The sequence below is a fragment of the Tachysurus vachellii genome, chromosome 5 (assembly GCF_030014155.1).
Source record: "Tachysurus vachellii isolate PV-2020 chromosome 5, HZAU_Pvac_v1, whole genome shotgun sequence".
Lineage (NCBI taxonomy): Eukaryota > Metazoa > Chordata > Actinopteri > Siluriformes > Bagridae > Tachysurus > Tachysurus vachellii.
The window spans coordinates 19,987,914-20,005,765 of NC_083464.1; the positions used below are offsets into that span (position 1 = coordinate 19,987,914).

At 41.0% G+C, this 17,852-nt stretch overlaps 1 protein-coding gene across 3 annotated transcripts in view; it reads right to left on the reverse strand.

The window, feature by feature from the left end:
* Positions 1–17,852, reverse strand: part of ldlrad4b (low density lipoprotein receptor class A domain containing 4b) — a 68,057-nt gene that overhangs the window by 34,979 nt on the left and 15,226 nt on the right. For all 3 annotated transcript variants that reach the window (XM_060870280.1, XM_060870282.1, XM_060870283.1), the window contains one exon: positions 12,456–12,917. In XM_060870280.1, the coding sequence (XP_060726263.1) occupies positions 12,456–12,495 (40 nt within the window). In that variant the 5' untranslated portion in view covers positions 12,496–12,917. The remainder of the gene's footprint in view (positions 1–12,455; positions 12,918–17,852) is intronic.

Below are 17,852 nucleotides of genomic sequence, written 5' to 3' on the forward strand. Positions count from 1 at the left end.
CACCCTGAGATTGAGGCTTGATCACCTTTTTTATGATCAATATGTATTAATGATCTACAAACTGCACTTACGCAAATGTTGTGACACATGGTCCAATATGGAATGTGTGCAAAATTTGTTTTTATAAAATTGTGCTTTTAGAGCTGCTGTTTAAAAAAGTTGCTTCTCCACCTTGCAAGTTAATCATACAGCGGCAACGCAAGTCAAAATACGTTCAAGAACACGAAGTGCACAATAAATAATAGACCTACAGAGGTCAGACACCGCTAATGTACTGTGTATCTTTTTAGTAAGATGGACTGAGGCTTACGACCAAGCCTGTGAGTTTGCAAATATAATTAGCTGCTGTTTTCTCATCCCAATTACTGACACCACTGATGGACTAACTCATCAACAGAGCTGAATTTGTGATGGATAAAATATGGTGTGATTCCAAACACACGTCATTACGTACAGCATGCAAGCTATAACAAAGCATAGAACATAAAAAAACACAAATCCGCACAAAGGTAAACCAAAGCCTTGAGAGAGAGAGAGAGAGAGAGAGAGAGAGAGAGAGAGAGAGAGAGAGAGAGAGAGAGAGAGAGAGAGAGAGAGAGAGAGAGAGAGAGAGAGAGAGAGAAAAAAAAAGCTGAGCAGTGTAATTTGTTAATGAAAAATAAAATAATTAGAAAGTGAAAGCACAGAAAACATAATTAGATGATTTCAATTCTAAGTTAAAGAATGTTTAATTCCTGTTTCACAAAGAATCATGCAGCTCTCTCTCTCTCTCTCTCTCTCTCTCCCCCTCCCTCCTATTTACATGTCACCACGTAGTCAGACTTCTTTTGTGCCTAAAGCTGGAGTGTGATGTTTGACGTACAGTATCTGATGTTTGACGTACAGTATCTGATGTTTGACTGTACCTGTCAAATGTATGTTTATGAAAATTCCTGCCATCTCCAGCTTACTTTTTTATCCAAACACTATCACAGCCATACTGAGTATGTTTTTTTTTTTTTTTCGATTCAAACCTCAACCAGTTTTATGGCCACTGATCACTTGTGTATAACAAGCCACATGTGTTTTAAGGCAGTGCCATAAAAGCAGCCTTTTTTCCTGATAAATTTATAGTTTTCAACCCTAATCATGTTCACTGGTTTATTATGTACACCAATACAAATGTAAGACTCAGAGATACTGATGTTTAATTACTGACCAGAGCTTTCCCACCAGCGCATTCATCCCTCTGTAATCAACAGACTGATCTAAATGAAGCGATACCTACGATTTTCTGGATTCAGATATTTTCTGGCCAGATCTGGTTCAGACAGACTGAGAATATCATCTGACTCTAAATCTGTTGAGTCTGGCTGTGGAACACAGGCTTGAGGTGTAATAAGACAGCAGATGTCATCTTTAGCATTTAGTCACATATTCTGCAGACCAGTCCTTCATTAGTGTCTCCTTCTGTCAGAATCTTAACAGCACACACATGCAGTCTCCATTGCTTGTACCCATTAACCTTGCAAGTGAAAGTTAACAATCATAAAGCAGAGAAAAGCAGGCGGCTCAGGACTGGGATGTATAAAGCCTCTCTGCAGAGGAAAAGGGAAAAGAAAAAAAAAGCTGAAGCTCTGAAAGCAAGCTCTAAGGCAAGTGCAAAAAAAAAATAAAAAAAACACCATTAGAAATCAGGAAATTTACTCCTACACTTAGGAGTAAGGAAAAGTAATGTATAAAATCTTTAGCTTTGAGTGCTCCTAAAAAGGTGGGTATTAAGGAGGGCTTCACAAGTGTTGGGAGTCACCAAAGCTGGCATCATTGAGACAAAAAACAAGTGCACCCTCGTTCTTCCTGGCTCGGAAATGAGAAATGATGAAGAGTTCCTAAAGACATTGATCACGAGGCTATACTGACTCCGATTTAACCAGCAAATCAATTAGAATAAATAGAAAGGAATGATACAGTGCTAGGTTATGTTGCCTCGTGTCGCCTTTGAGAGGTTTTCCTTGTCGTCGGTCGCCTCCTTGCTTGCTCCTTAGGGATATATTTATAAATGGAATTTCTGTACAGCTGCCTTGTGAAAATATCCACTGTTAAATGCTTTATACAAATAAAACTGAACTGAATATTATAGTATATTACACCAACTTCTGCTAGTCCTTATACAGTACTTTCATCATGCCTAGACTCCCCTATCAGCTCTAGTCCCAAATAGTTCACACTATTTTCGTCTAGTCATCGAAATATGGCCCTTATTTAAAAAGATTTACTGATAAAAAAAAGCTGAGTTGATGGGGAAGTTCTGAACCGAATCCTTCTAACTGTGAAATGCAAAACATTTTTACAGAACACACACGTCGTCTTTTTCAGTGTTCAATGTTTATCACACGGTTTCTTAAAATGCAAGACTAGAGTTTTTCTGGAAGCTTCACAGCAAACCTGGAGTATATTTTGTGTTTATATACTGTGTACCATACAATTGTCTGAGAATTTGATTATATATATACATACACACACGCACATACACACACACACATACACACACACAATATATTTATCGCCCAACCTTTAGCTTGCGTTTGGTTTCAATCTCTTGATCGCATGCCTTAATAAATATGGAGCTGTAACTGGATGTCTTTGGTGGAAGTGGTACTGTATTTTACCAAGACTACATTTCTTCAATGATTATATAAATAAATACGAACCACAACTACTAATAATATTGTTTTTTTTTTATTTCACACTATTAATCCAACATTCATCTTAAAAATGTTGTGGTGTTGGAACATAATTCTGGTACCACTGCTTACATCTTGTCTTACTGTGTATTATGAAAATGTGCACAGTTGTTGCTTACAATTTACTCCTAGGATAAACTTCAGCTCCTTGCTAGAGTGTTGCTCTGAGCACTTAAATAACACGTTTTAATCCCAGTGTTTAACAGAGCTTTCTTATAAAGCAGACTTCTTAATATTTTAAAGCAATTCTCAAAAAAAAAAAAAAAAGATACACAACTAGCCCTGATGAACAGAACTTCACAACACATCCCAAGGTTCTATTGGAATGGATGAGATAGAAATTCTCCTCAGGCTTTATTAGAGTTCATCCGTTGGGATTCAGATCCAATGCTGGCCCTGACAGAACCTTTACAGATCTAGTTAAGAAAATGGATTACTGCTACTGAGCAGGCAGAAGGTTTACACTGGTACTCAAAATCTAGCATAATTAAACCGGTTCACGTTTCTAGCACCTACAAGTACCTGTACAAACAGATCTGATGTAATCCAACAGAACTTGGAGCATAATATCCTAACGTTCCAGAGACGTTGTTCTGTGCAATACTGACACCTGAGCCTACCCATGATACTTAGAAAAAGTCATGAAGTCAATCATTTACAATATTGAGATTGCGCTATCCCAAGGCTCGGCTCTATGAACATGCATCCTGTCAGAGCATTGCTTTAAAACAGTATGATGATGAAGATGATGGTGATGATAATGATTGTTATTGATAATGACGATGATGTAAATAAAGTGATTACCCGTTGCCTTTTTTCTCCTATGGGAAGCGGTAGCTCAGTGTATGAATGAGATAAATGTGATAAAATACCACACAACTTTTAAGCATATAAGAAGTGTGTGTATTTAGTAACTACTGTGACATTTATTGTAAATGATCTATTAGAATTTAGAAACCCAGGGTTTAGAAATGTACAGTGTGAAACCTGCAGATTATGAATAAACCAGGAACAATTGTTAACCCTGGGGTGGAGTATGACATGGATACAAGACGGCCCAGAATTCTGTTTACCTGGGGTTTATAATCACCAGGGGAAGTAGTTCATGTGTGCAAAGACCTAGAGTTTCTTCCTTCGGGTTGATTTTTTGCTACTTTCGCCTGTGATTTGCTCGTTAGGGATCTAAATCTCTCTTCTGATATGTTCCACTGTGAAGAGCACTGTAGAAAATAAACTGAAAAACAAATTAAGAGAGATTTCCTATTTTAAAGTACTTATCTAATACATGCAGCCATTTGTGGATGTCAGTCTCCAGTCTCCCAAATGATATCACGTTCATTATATCTGTACAGCTTTTCCTGCTACACAGCAGGCTTTCCACTTTCTGTCTGCAGCACAGCCTCGTCACTACTGCTGCAAGTATCCTGCCACTTACAACTCTACACCATACTCGCTATACATTAACAATAATAAGCGCTGAGAAGTGAAGATGAAGGCCGCCTGCTGAGGAGTGGAGGGATGAGGGCAGGAGAAGGGCAGAGGAGAGTATGAGAGAGAGAGAGAGAGAGAAAGAGAGACACACAAGAGAGAGAGAGGGAGGGAGAGAGACACACACAAAGTGAGAGAGAGAGAGAGAGAGAGAGAGAGAGAGAGAGAGACACACACACATACACAAAGGGAGAGAGAGAGAGAGAGAGAGAGACACACACACAGTGAGAGAGAGACAGAATGAGAGAGAGAGAAAGTGAGAGAGAGGCAGAGAGAGAAAGACACAGAGAGAGAGAGAGAGAGAGAGACAGAGACATAGAGCATAGAGAGAGAGACACACACAGAGACAAAAAAAGAGAAGACAGAAAGAGAGAGAGAGAGACAGAGAGAGAGACACAAAGAGAGAGAGATAGACTGAGAGACAGAGAGAGAGTAACAGTTTAGTATGCTGCTCTGGATTTGCTTCTCTTTCCCTCTGCATTCCATTCCACGCAGGGGAGACACAGGGCCTGCTGCAGAGAGGAAGCGGGAACGAAAAGCAAGGGGAGGCACAGACCCTGTAAAACTGAAGAGAAACGGAAAGAGCGAGAGCACAGAATCACGAGAGACTTTCAAGTCAATAAAACAGGATGGAGGGGGGGGGGGGTTTATAAATAGACAAAATAAGGGAAAATGTAAGAATCACATAGAACCAGAGGAAGAGAACAAAAATAAAGAGCAGAGAGGGAAAGAGGGAGGGTGGGAGGGACAGAAGGAGAGAGGGAGTAGTCAACAAATAGTTTGGGAACTTCAGATTTGAGAGGCAAATAATTTGTGTCTAGCCTTGATTTAATGTAGCTCTGTGAAAGCACTTCCTGTCACAGTTAGGTATGTACCTTAGATAACTCAGCATCAGTCTACTTTAATTACCTGAAAAATGTTGTGCAGATTTATCTACCAAGAATCTCTGGCTTCTTCCAGCAGGTTAAGACGCTGCCACTGAACATGGCTATGTGAGAGAATCAATCATCAGTAATGTTCATCAGTTCATCAGTAATGATGTCTGTAGAACTTGTGAACAGGTTTGACAAAGCAAGATCTCGGGGAAAAAAAATTCAACCTAATCTGTACAAGAAACTAATAACAACATGGTCAAAGAGACTGAGAGAAAATGCTGAACCCCTTTATGTACAGAATCTACACTCTGTAACCAGAAATGAAGATTGCTTTTAGAAATATATTGGAAGAAAAAACCCATTTAAAATCAGACAGGAACAAACGTTATTAACTACGTCTTCTAAATCAGTTTGGCTAAAAACTGCAAGAAACTTTTTATTTTTGGACACCAGATATTTAAAGTGATTGAAGTGAATTTGAATTTGCGTGTCATTTTAGCGTTTAGGATGATTTATGTATGAAGGGGTTAACGTACTGATAGATACTGAGTTTTCGTCTGTGTTCTTGTGCTTCTCTACACAGCTTTGCCGTTTCAATTCTCATTCTCAAGTAGCACAGCATATTGATGCACAGAACTTCCTCCCATCAGCCAGTGTCTGCTATTTGTACAGGCTGTTCTCTCCAGTTTGCTCCCCCCCCCTCCTCCCCCCTCCTCGTCGGCGTTTCAGGGAGTGCGGAAAACCTGTTGTGTCTGCCAAAGCAGCTCTAACTTTGAAGGCAGAAAATTAATTACAGGAAACGGGAGCATTTTGCACAGAGTCACCACGAAGAAAAGAGAAAGACTTTTCTTCCTCCTACTTCCCATTGCTCAGGAACGACTCCCGAGCTGTAAGAGAAGAGCCGTAATTCTGTCTGCGGCGCTTCTGCAGACTACTCCAAAACACGTCTTTAACCAGGCTGGCAATCAAAGCGGCAGCAGCTGATTTCTGGGCTTTGGCGTTTCTGGGCCATTTTGGAAACTTGTTCTCGATCCGCTACGATTGCACGTGCAGTCCTGTTAGCATCTTGTCCGCATCAGGACACTGAAGTGTATCATTTCATCAGAGACTGGCTAATTGCCAGCCAAGCTTCACTCCAGTGTGCTGATAGAACACATAATGTGATTAGGCTTCAAGGTGAATTGGGAGAAATCTTGCATCAGCACACCCAATTCCTTGGCGTGTATCTGGTTGCTTCCTGTGAGAACACTCCCCATCTGCTAGCTTCCCGTCATGGCTCGGATCAACTCCTCCTCGTTGTATCTATGTGCCTTTTCCTCTTCTCTTCTGGAGAAGGTGCAGCGACTGCAGCTGCCTTTATTTATTTATTTATTTTTTATTTTTTTTAAACTCTGCCTATTACTCACACAATTTCATTTCCCTGCAGCCCTTTGTGGCAAATGTGGAGGTTGCTGTGCCATCGCGGCTTCACGGCTTGGCACCGGACATCCTGGTTCCTTAACGGGTTGCCAAATTTGGTCTAAATATGGGCTGTCTTTACTTGCTGCACAGTGGAAATGCTACCCATACTCATGCACAGTGACAGTCTGCTGGAAGGAATATTTTCAGCAATTTCTTTTCAATTTTACGCTCACGCAAGCGCTTCTTAGACGTTTTCCGTCATGGCTATTTTAAGAGATGAAATCATTTTCGAATTGTCATCAAAGTCCCAAAAAAAAAAAACAATTTGGGCCTCATTTTTTCCTCTTTTCATTCTCACTCATGCTTGTACAGGACACATTAAAAACCTCTAGCCTTCACCCACAGCATGTCAACATTTTCGTTTGACTCAAGAATCAATCACAAACAGTACTTTGTACAGTCCGTACAGCTCCTCTTAAAGAGCGCAAGCTTGTCATCCACGTTTGGAAAGTCAGGCGTGTTCAATGGATCCGTCATGAGACAATTATAACGGGGCTCAAAAATGGTGCACGATCATTATTCTTTGTACTTCTTATTGTTCTTCTCCTTCTGATTATTTTTCTACACTTTTCTGTGACTAAGACAGAAATGCAGAGATCTTGTCAGTGAGACGTTTGCTAGTATACAGTATAGAGCCACAAAACACTCACTTGTTTTGGGAGAGATTCAATCTCGACTTGCCCAGACTGTCATTTTTACTATTCACAAATATAATAAATAAAATAAACATTTTTTATAATAAATAAATAAAATATATAATCTAAAAATAAACGAATAAATATTTGTATAAAATAATAATATTAATAATAAATAAATATATTTAAAGATAAAACCAAACTAATAAACAAATACACTAATAAATGAATAAATAGTGTTCATTTTATTTAATAGTGCCCTACATTTCCATATAAAAACAATGTGTGCTAGATGCAACTTTTTGAACTTCTACACCAGACATCTACAATCGTGAAGTGCTTGACTACGTTTTGAGTGTGATTTGGCTCCTACTGAATCTGTTTGAGCTACTGAACTCATCAGAGGACCATGTATTCTCAATTTAAACGCCTCAGCTTCTGGCACATGAATGTGTCTATACTCAGGCGACAGTGGCAGCGTAACCTTGAGACTAAAGTGGCTTTGATCTCTAGGGTGATAAAGTGTGTGTTTATCTCTCATGTGATCGGTTTGCCTGGCTTTTTTAAGTTTAGCATGCAAACAACGGTATGTGTGTGTGTGTGTCACTAGGCGACTGCAGCTCTAAACCAGGTGCCCTGTTACATGTTGTTTACCGATTGGGCACTTGGTCGTGCACCTCAGTTATCTGTATGACATAGAAAAGCAAAAAATTGCAATTGTGTAATAAAAAAAAAAGAATAATTTAATTCATCATGATCTAATCCATTATCTTACAGAACTCCTTCTGTTCTGAACATGTTATTCTACAGGTCGGTCCCTCAGTCCTGAATAAGGATCAAGAAACAATTCGGAAAGACACACGTTCACTTTCTAAATAGTTTAAATGATACAGCTTTCCTCGGCTCTTACCGCATGCTCTCTGTCAAAATCTGCAGAGTCGACAATTGCTCTTCAAAAAGGTTTTCTGCCTGTGCTAATAAGAAAGTTCACATAAAAACAGGTGGATGGAAACCCCACTAATGTGGTTTGGATCTCCTCAGGAGTTTCTGTTAATTATAGCAGGGGGTCTTACTTAAGTCTCTCCACACACACACACACACACACACACACACACACACACACACACACACACACACACACACACACACACAAACACACACACACACAAACACACACACAAACATAATCCATTATGTGCTTGCTAACATGCAACAGTAAAACTAGTTCTCTTCAAGTGCTAGGCCAAAAATCACACTTTTGGGATATGGTTGCGCTAAATGTTTAAAGCCCTAAAAGCCATTATATTGAGAAGATAATTAAACATAGGCTGATTAATGGATGAATGAAAATCTGTTCTTGGCTCCTGGGTTTGATTGCTGTCGATATCTCTAGCCTCATGCATGTCCTCTGCTCTTTACATGTTGTGAGAGCACATATATAAAGCCATGATGTACATATGAAAAAGTAGAGCGGCAGTAAATCTGAAATGGTTCGCTTTGGATAACAAAGTCAGCGAGACACATGTTCAACATGGCCGCTCACATTTAGCTCAATAAAGCATGTTTGTGCTTTAGTACAAAAATGAGTCTCGCTGACACACATGTATTGTTGACTTGTCTGCATCGTATAATAGCTTCAATCTACAATACATTCATGCTGTTAATCTCTTGTTCTACCACATTCCAAAGATCTACAGATTCAGATCTAGTCACTGGGGAGGCTTTTGAAAGCTCGCGCGACTCGCCGTCAAGTTCATGGAATCAGTTTGTGAGCTCAGCAACAATAATCAGACATCGTTGCGCCATTCAAATAATGCTTGTATGGTATTAAGGGCCTCTGTCATGAGAACGTTTCCCACACCATCACACTACAACCACCAGCCTGAACTGCTGACACAAGCCATGCACTCATGCAGCCACTTCTGACCCTAAAACCTGCATGCAGCCGAAATCCAGACTCATCAGACCAGGAAACAGATAAACTATCAATTTTAATTATTCTGTGCTCACTGCAGCCTCATATACTTTTACTAGACATTACATCTGATGTGGTGGTGTCTTCTACTTCTACTGTTGTAGCTCATCCTCCTCAGTGTTAAGCATGTTGGGTTTTGAGATGCTTTTCTGCTCAACCTGGTTGTAAAGAGTAGTTATGAGTTACCGCAGAGCTGTCAGCTTGAACCAGCCCTTCTTCTCTGACCTTTCTCATGGACAAGGAGTTTCTGCCTACACAACCAAAGCTTACTGGATGTTTTTCACTTTTCACACCATTGTTGTAAACTCTAGAGGGTGTTATGTGTGAAAATCCCAGGAGATCAACCGTTTCTGAAAACCTCAGGCCAGCCTTTTTGGCACAAACATACCACACCATGGTTAAAGTCACAGAGCTCACACTTTCCCCAGTCTGATGTCTCACAGACATCTGAGTAGCTGAAGCTCTTGACCTGTATCTCTCTATGATTTTATGCAGCTGCTGCCATATGATTGAATGATCGGATAATAAGAAGGTGTTTCAATAAACGTTTTATATGATTACTCAGTGCAATTACAGAAAAAAAAACACACTAATATCTCAAAATTACATATATTGTTGATTTGACTTTTAATAAAATCTATCCATCCATCCACACACACACTCTTCACACCACGGCATATGAACTGTCCTGCACAAACAACATTCAACATCTAAATATACCTAAAGCAAACAGAGTTCAGTGACAGCAAACTTGCATGAACTCACCATGTCTAGTAAACACACAGACACACAGAGACAGACACACACAGAGACACACACACACACACAGAGACACACACACACACAGAGACACACACACACAGAGACACACAGACACACACAGACACACACACAGAGACACACACACACACAGACACACACAGAGACACACACACACACACACACACACACACACACACAGAGACACACACACACACACAGAGACACACACACACACACAGAGACACACACACACACACAGAGACACACACACACACACAGAGACACACACACACACACACAGAGACACACACAAAGACACACACACACTTTAACCTTGCAGTATCGATCAGCCTCTCTCTCTGTCTGGAGTAACTTTCACACAGTTCCCTCAGGGCCTGAACTCACATTGCTGATGTAGTGTCCCACACAGCGTGTCAGCTACAGCACACTCCCTTTACAGCAACATCAAACAGAGCGCCAGGGCCTTTGGTTCAACTTTAACTATCGTTAGTGCTTTTCCAAAGGCCTTGAGTTTAAATAGCAGCTGTTAAATATACACTGCTCACGTCATATATATGTAAATATATGTAAACAAAGTGTGCAGGAAGAGAGCAGGTATTTAGGCAGGATCATGGTAGGAATTTAGGACACTTACAGAAAGATGTGGACAAGCGTGCAGTAACAGATTTCACTGAATGGGACACTAACTGGTCTGTCATTATACTGGTAAATCCACAGTCCACAGTTTGGTAAACTGGAATATCAAAATAACCCGGTTACTATTCACAAAACTGGTACTTTTAGATTAGAGATAAGTCAGATTGGGTTTTCAGTAAAACAGCTCTAGCAGATGTTAGATAAACAACATAATACGAATATTCATTAAAATGTTAGTCTGTGGTGTATTTGTGTTTCTGCTTTGGTTAAATGGCTCCAAATATGGAAGAAACAGCTTCAGTGCAGCAAGTGGTATAAGTACCCTCAGAGTACATGAAGTCCACTCCATACTCCTTTCACACATGTAGCGTCCAGTCTGTTTGAATGAAACCCTGCTGTGTTTTCCCTTTGTGTTGGCGTGGTTCGCTTTGGAAGATGAGAACACAACCACCGCACTCAGCTGTAATGAACACTCCCAGTGCATCTGAGCCATGTGGTCTCAATCCAATATCAAGTGAAGAGCAGATTAGACACTGAACTGAATGAAATTCCATGCAGCATGTTTCATGTATGTGAACACATGGCAAAGACTCGTTTACCTTTCTGCATCGCTGCATTTCTGACGGTTTAATTAGTAATTTAATTTTAAAAAGCAATTTTGCTTGCTTTGCTTGCTAACAGGTGTGAACAAGTGTGAAAGAGCCCCGGGTACTTGTGCGGTATCGTAACGGTGCTCAATAGCTTAATGCTGTGCAACACTACAGAATGTTTCACATTATCTCAGTACAAGATTAAATGAAGTTGTGCTTGATCTCTTGCACGAGACACACGTTAATCTTCTGCTGCTCAAATACCATCATTTGCTCTTTATTCAGTAAAACCCCACTAATAATATCTGTGCTTCTGACATCAAGCACGTGCAATACTGAAAATTACAACAACAAAAAACCTTCTAAACCCCATCCAGATGTGAAGCAGTCTAACAACAACTTTTACAATAAAACGTCATTTGGTAGCTTTTCTCTTGAGCAGAAGAAACTGAAGCAGAAGAGACCTCCTCCGTGTGCCGTGAGGTAACCTTTCTGTTGTGTTTACATTGTGGTTCTTTACCTTTTGTTGTTGGTTTTGAGTTGTGTTGTGATGCTGCGCTGTGAACAGATGTGGTTTTATGTTGTGGTTTGTGAGTTTTGTGGTAATTTTGCAGCAGTTTGCATTTCCAGATGTTTCTCCTATTTTTTTCATTTTTTTTTCTGTACAAAACAGCTTTAGTGAAATATTAAAATTCTAAATAAAAATGATAAAAGTTTGAAATTTTAATTTATATTCCTTCCTAACGAGCACCAGGTGATGGTGATGGTGGTGAAGAAAAACTCATCGCCATCCTCATCTGGGTGACACCGGAGAGTGCAAAAATAAATCATTTCCTTTCTATAACTGTCTACTATATAGTCAAGAATGCAGCCGTGTAGCCAGAATTACTTCAGAATTTTGTCCCTCTTCCAACCTGCTGCATAAATCAAACCAACTAATGTCAATATGATCAACAGAGAATAACAGGATAATGTTCCGCTCACACATCTAATACAATCTAGCATATGATTCAACTGACACGCTGCTGTTAAATCCCCTGTGAGGAAGATTCATGCAATAGTTATAGGACTGGGTATAAATAATATTTCAGACTGAGAGAAGGTTTTCTAAAGATTTTTTTTTACACTGTGACAAATACACATAGTCCAAATGCACTGTGGATATAACTGCTAAGGATACACTTTGCACTGTAGCCTACAAACTTGGCCCTTTTTCTGTTGTAACTGCTAGATTTAGAACAACTCAGTTTTGAGTCTGGATTGAAATACTATAGGCCGTGAAAGCTCACCTGTGAAAGCATTAGTGGCCGGTAGGTCAGCCTCCTGCATGCTGCTCCTGTGCCCAGAGCGTTGTCTTCCTCCTTAACCGCTCTGATGGGGCTGCTGGGGACGACACAGCCACAACGCTGCCATCTTCACCTCACGAGGCCATCACACTGCTGACACTGCTGCTGTGAACACGGCGCCACTTCACCACGGCAACCAACACGCCAATTCGCCAATTAACTCACCGTTACCCCCCCAGCCAGAGCGAGGCGATCATGGCTGCCGGAGACAGAGAGAGGTACAAGAAACGCTGAGAGCGAGAGAGAGATCCAGGTGGAGTTTATTCAGGTACTTGAGTCAGGTGTATAGTTGTTGCTGTTCCCAGAAGGATGTGCTCGGCTGAGCAACGCTCTAATCAGCATACCAGCTCATCAGTAAGAGTACAGCGTTTATACACCCACTAGGGAAGCTCCACTACGGCATCACTGCAGAGAGAGAGAGGAGAGAGAGAGAGAGGAGAGAGAGAGAGAGAGAGAGAGAGAGAGAGAGAAAATGTTCATTCAGCAGCTACAAAAATGACAAATTTCCATTTTTTTGTTGGGGTGTGTCAATAACAAGTACATAGACATGACTAACCTAATTAATAGTTTTTTATTTCACTGTATGTTTATAAAATTGGCCCTGAAATGCACTCACTCACATGCTAGCTGATTTTGAATGAAGAACATTGGCTAGCTATATTAGCTACTTCAGCTTGAGTAGTGCTACAGTGAGCATGAATACGTCATAATACATTTAGTTTCTCTTCGAAAAAAGAGAAGTAGCTGAATGAACTTTTTCAAATCCCTCATTGTCGAATGACCCAGGAGTGGCTGATTGTCAAAACCAATAATCCGAGAAAGAGATTCTCTTGTTTTCCACTTGGCTAGCGCAACCTTAGGCAGCGTTGTGCGCTGATATTTTGTGTTTAAGATGTTTCATCAGGTTACTCGTACTGTAACAGATGCTGTAGTTCCATCTCTGGATCTTTCCTCAGAGAACAATTTGCTTCCATATTTTCCAGTGGAATATGTCCAGAATGTGTCACTGTCATTACACGTACTTATGCACTAATCTACACCGTTGTGAGTTGTGTATCGATAATGTGAGTAGTGGGTTCTAAAAATGACGAAGGACAATGTTGAAGAAATGTTGGACACTTCATGCCCTCAAAACTCGCAGCTTTGGTTACGTAGCAGAAGAGGGTTTTGCTACAAGGAAGTTAGTTTACCATTTGAGACATGTGTAGTATATCGTTTGGGATGCAGCTTTAGTGGTCACTGTTTAGTAATGCAACAATATCCACTGGTCCTACGTCACATAGGGTGTGTCTCGATCAGCTGAGATCTCAATTTAGCCAAACATAAAATATTCAAGTATTTATAATAAAAATAGAGATTTTTTGTACGCATAAAAGAATGTCAAAGTTAAAAATCTCCAAAGTAAGTGATCATTTGAGAGCTAGAACAACCACAGCAATCTACATTGTAGACAAACTTGGCTGAGTTTTTTTTTGCTTCAGAAAATATGACATCATTTCCAGTAAGTAAACATAGTGAGCATCGATGCGTCTTGGTTTGTGCGGTTTATTGTGGGATATTTTATTGAGTGCATTGGAAGGATTTTGCGACTGAGAGAGAAAAAGCTCTTACGATGGCGACTCCCTACTCTGTGCCCTGACTACTGAATTAAAGAGCTGATTGAGACGCAGCCAGTGACGCATGCGGCTGGATGTTGATGGAGCGTTTTTAGAAGTAAGTATCTCGATGCCTCCCTACAAATTATACGAGAGAACAGAAGAGGAGATAATAAGATGTGAGACCTTGATTCTGAAACTGAGGAGCTTGTGTAAGTCTGTTTGTAAAAACAGAGTTATTTTTATGAGACTGTGCGGCGCACACTGCAGTATCCACCTCGTTGCAGCAGACATTGCTGCTTTTGAGCAATACTACTAAGCTGTCCTTTAAAAGTAGTGCTGCGAAACTGTATTCAAAAAAACTACTGCTGTCACTTACAAAAGAGCTGCAACAAGCTGTTACTGAAGGTTAGGTGAACACGCAACCTGGCTTTATACAAGCCAAACACTGATCATGAGGTGTGTGTGTGTGTATGTGTCGAGCTTTACGCTCTGAACAAGCGACAAGGCTCTAAAAGTCCAGACCTGCTGTTCCCTCACCTCACATGAACCTCAGTAAGTAGCGCCGTAGTGAAAACACTCTGGCTGCGTGCAGGAGCAACCTCAGATGACCTGACCTGGCCTCGCCTCGCCGTAAAGAACAGCGCCACAACGGCCAAGTCAAACACGCGCATGTTCCCACGCACGCATGGACAAGAACAGGCTCACACTCTGCCAGCTCTTTAACAACAATCAGAACGGGTCAGAGCCATGTACAAGCATACGACACTGGGGTTTGAGCATACGACAACCGCACGGAGACTCGGCTCCTATAGTTAGTGGTGTGAGACACGAAACCGTGACGCCGTTGACGTCTTTACAGCATGAATGTTGACGCGTTAGAATCCGATCTGTTTGAACAGATGACGAGGTGAAAGAGCTGGAAAGACTAAAGGCCTAAAAGTGTCGCTCCATCTCTCTCAGGTAGATATGAAGCAAGGTCTAAAATCACACCAGCACTTCTATCAGTACGGCTTTGTGGAGATTGCAGGGAACTGAAACGAACCAAAGTGAATAAATCAGGACATTTTTATAAATCATGGCTGCCACCATGTAGCAGTGACATCATGTGACATGAGTGACAAAGTGCATGTAAATCATTCATCATCGACGAGAGCTGAGATCTGCTGAGGTGTGTCCAGACAAAGTTCAGAAGAATGTAACTTCCACAGCGACTTGGTACATCAACTTCCGATGAAAGTGAAGACATAAATGATGCGTCTGTACACGGCTGAATTTTATATACAAATTCTGAATCTCCCTCCGGAACGTTTCGTTTTAGCAGCAAGAAAACTGATTTGGAATTCTTGTTGCACCTCCCACTGCTAAATGTTATTACCATGGCAACCAGTAGTAGGACCGTCTACTGATGACTTCATAGTACAACGACTGGAGACTTGCAGAGATTAAAAACAAAAATCACTGTGTGTGATAACATGGCAAAAGATGCACTAGAGAAAGTGAAAGAAAAAGAAATGTATATAAATAAAACCGTGATGCTCCGTGCATCAAAATACTGCCAGATGTGCATTTTTCCTTCATATTCTGCAGGCCTTGATGAGCTGAACGGTCATTACAGTATTGTAGTACCACTTCATGATGGCATGCATCAAACATTCAGACTGTTCTCAACAGGCACCGCCTGCCTTCTGGGCTTAGAAATAAAAGTAACGTTATATGACTATATACGTTGAAATACTGTTAATAGACAGACTGCAGTTATTAATAAAAGAGCAAATCGGTCCACACGATCCTTTAGGGAAGCAGACAGACTCTCTCTCTCTCTCCACACCTTAATTCTCTTTCTGCTTTTTTAGAAATGCTAAGAACAGAGAAAGCACATTATCGGCCCTGTGCCTTAGCAAGTGTACTGAGTAAGATGATTACACTATTCTCTCTGAGTGTGTGTGTGTGTGTGTGTGTGTGTAGGCACGCTGTCATGCTGGATGTGAAATGTGATCTCAGCAGGGGGTCTGTCTGTCTCCTCGTGCTAAAGCTAATGCGGCCGCTGCTGCACCGAGCTGCCTTACCGAGACGCACTCCAAATCAATCGCACCAGCCAGCCTGCCAGCCAAGGTGAGACGACGGCTCGCCCGTCAGGGGAGAAAGACAGAAGGGTGGTGAGAGATAGAGCAGGGGGAGGAGGGAGAAAAAAAAAGAAAGAAGAAGAAGAAAAAAAGAAAAAAGAGCGAGACAGAGGCAGGAGGAGAAGAGTGGAGGGGGTGGGATGGGAGTGAGGGATGTCTGAGATGGCAGGAGAAAGGGTAATCTTTGTTTTGCACTGAAAGCAGACGCGGGTCGCTCATTAATCAATGTCAGAGCAGAGCAGCCTCCAAGCTGCCGCTCGACTACAGCTACAGGTTTCTAACTGTATCTGACTCTAATCCTCAGAATAATAATAATAATAATAATAATAATAATGTCACAGTCAGGAGTATTCTTTGCAGGAAAATCAGTGAACAGCTGACAGTGTTCTAACTAGAACAAATCGTTGTCACAAAATGTCACTTCCTGACCATATAGTACCCAGTTATAGAAGGGAAATGGTTTATAACTACACTCTCTAGTGTCACCCAGATGAGCATGGCTTCCCTTTTCAGTCTGTGTCTCTTCTCAGAGTTTTTTCCTCAACACTGTCACCTCTGGCTTGTTCGTTATAGATAAGTTACAATAAATAATCTATAGTTTACAGATTCCTGCTTTGTGACAATGGCCATCTGTAAGAGTGCAATAGAAAAAAAATCAAACAAAACTGAAGTGAATTGAATTAAATGAACCTGCTCATCGTTATTTAAAGGCAGAGTTGGAAAAGAACGGCGTACTTTTACTATTCAAGAACGTCAGAGAAAGAGATCTCTGCTTGTACTTGAGTTTTTCTTTCACTACAGTTGAAAAGAAATCCCTCTACTTGCTACACCATAAAACTCATCAGTACGTCTACATTCTCCACCCAATGCCATCAGAGATCAACTCCTGTAGGCGCAAACAGCCGCTGGAGCAGTGACGAGGGTTATGTAATCAGGGAGTCTCTAACTGTAAATAATCTCCACAGACTGGATCAGTACAAACATGATCCAGGAACATAAGTTAAAAGTGTACAGTAACGTTTCCTATTTATTAGACTCGTGGGTTTTTTTTAACTCTTTATTAGAGGTCAAAAAAATGGACCTCTGTTTTTTTTCCTGTTTTGTTGTGTCTAGGTTCATGTCACTCTCCACAGTGGTGATTAATATGAAGCTCAGATGAAAGTATAAACACATTTTTTTAGATTTAACACTTTTATTTTAGTTTGTCTGTTTTCACTTTGGGGGCACGGTGGCTTAGTGGTTAGCACATTCGCCTCACACCTCCAGGGTTGGGTTCGATTCCCGCCTCCGCCTTGTGTGTGTGGAGTTTGCATGTTCTCCCCGTGCCTCGGGGTTTCCTCCGGGTACTCCGGTTTCTTCCCCCAGTCCAAAGACATGCATGGTAGGTTGATTGGCATCTCTGGAAAATTGTCCATAGTGTGTGATTGCGTGAGTGAATGAGGGTGTGTGTGTGTGCCCTGTGATGGGTTGGCACTCCGTCCAGGATGTATCCTGCCTTGATGCCCGATGACGCCTGAGATAGGCACAGGCTCCCCGTGACCCGAGGTAGTTCGGATAAAGCGGTAGAAAATGAGTGAGTGTTTTCACTTTGCCTAATAAACATGCATTGAAAAGTTTTT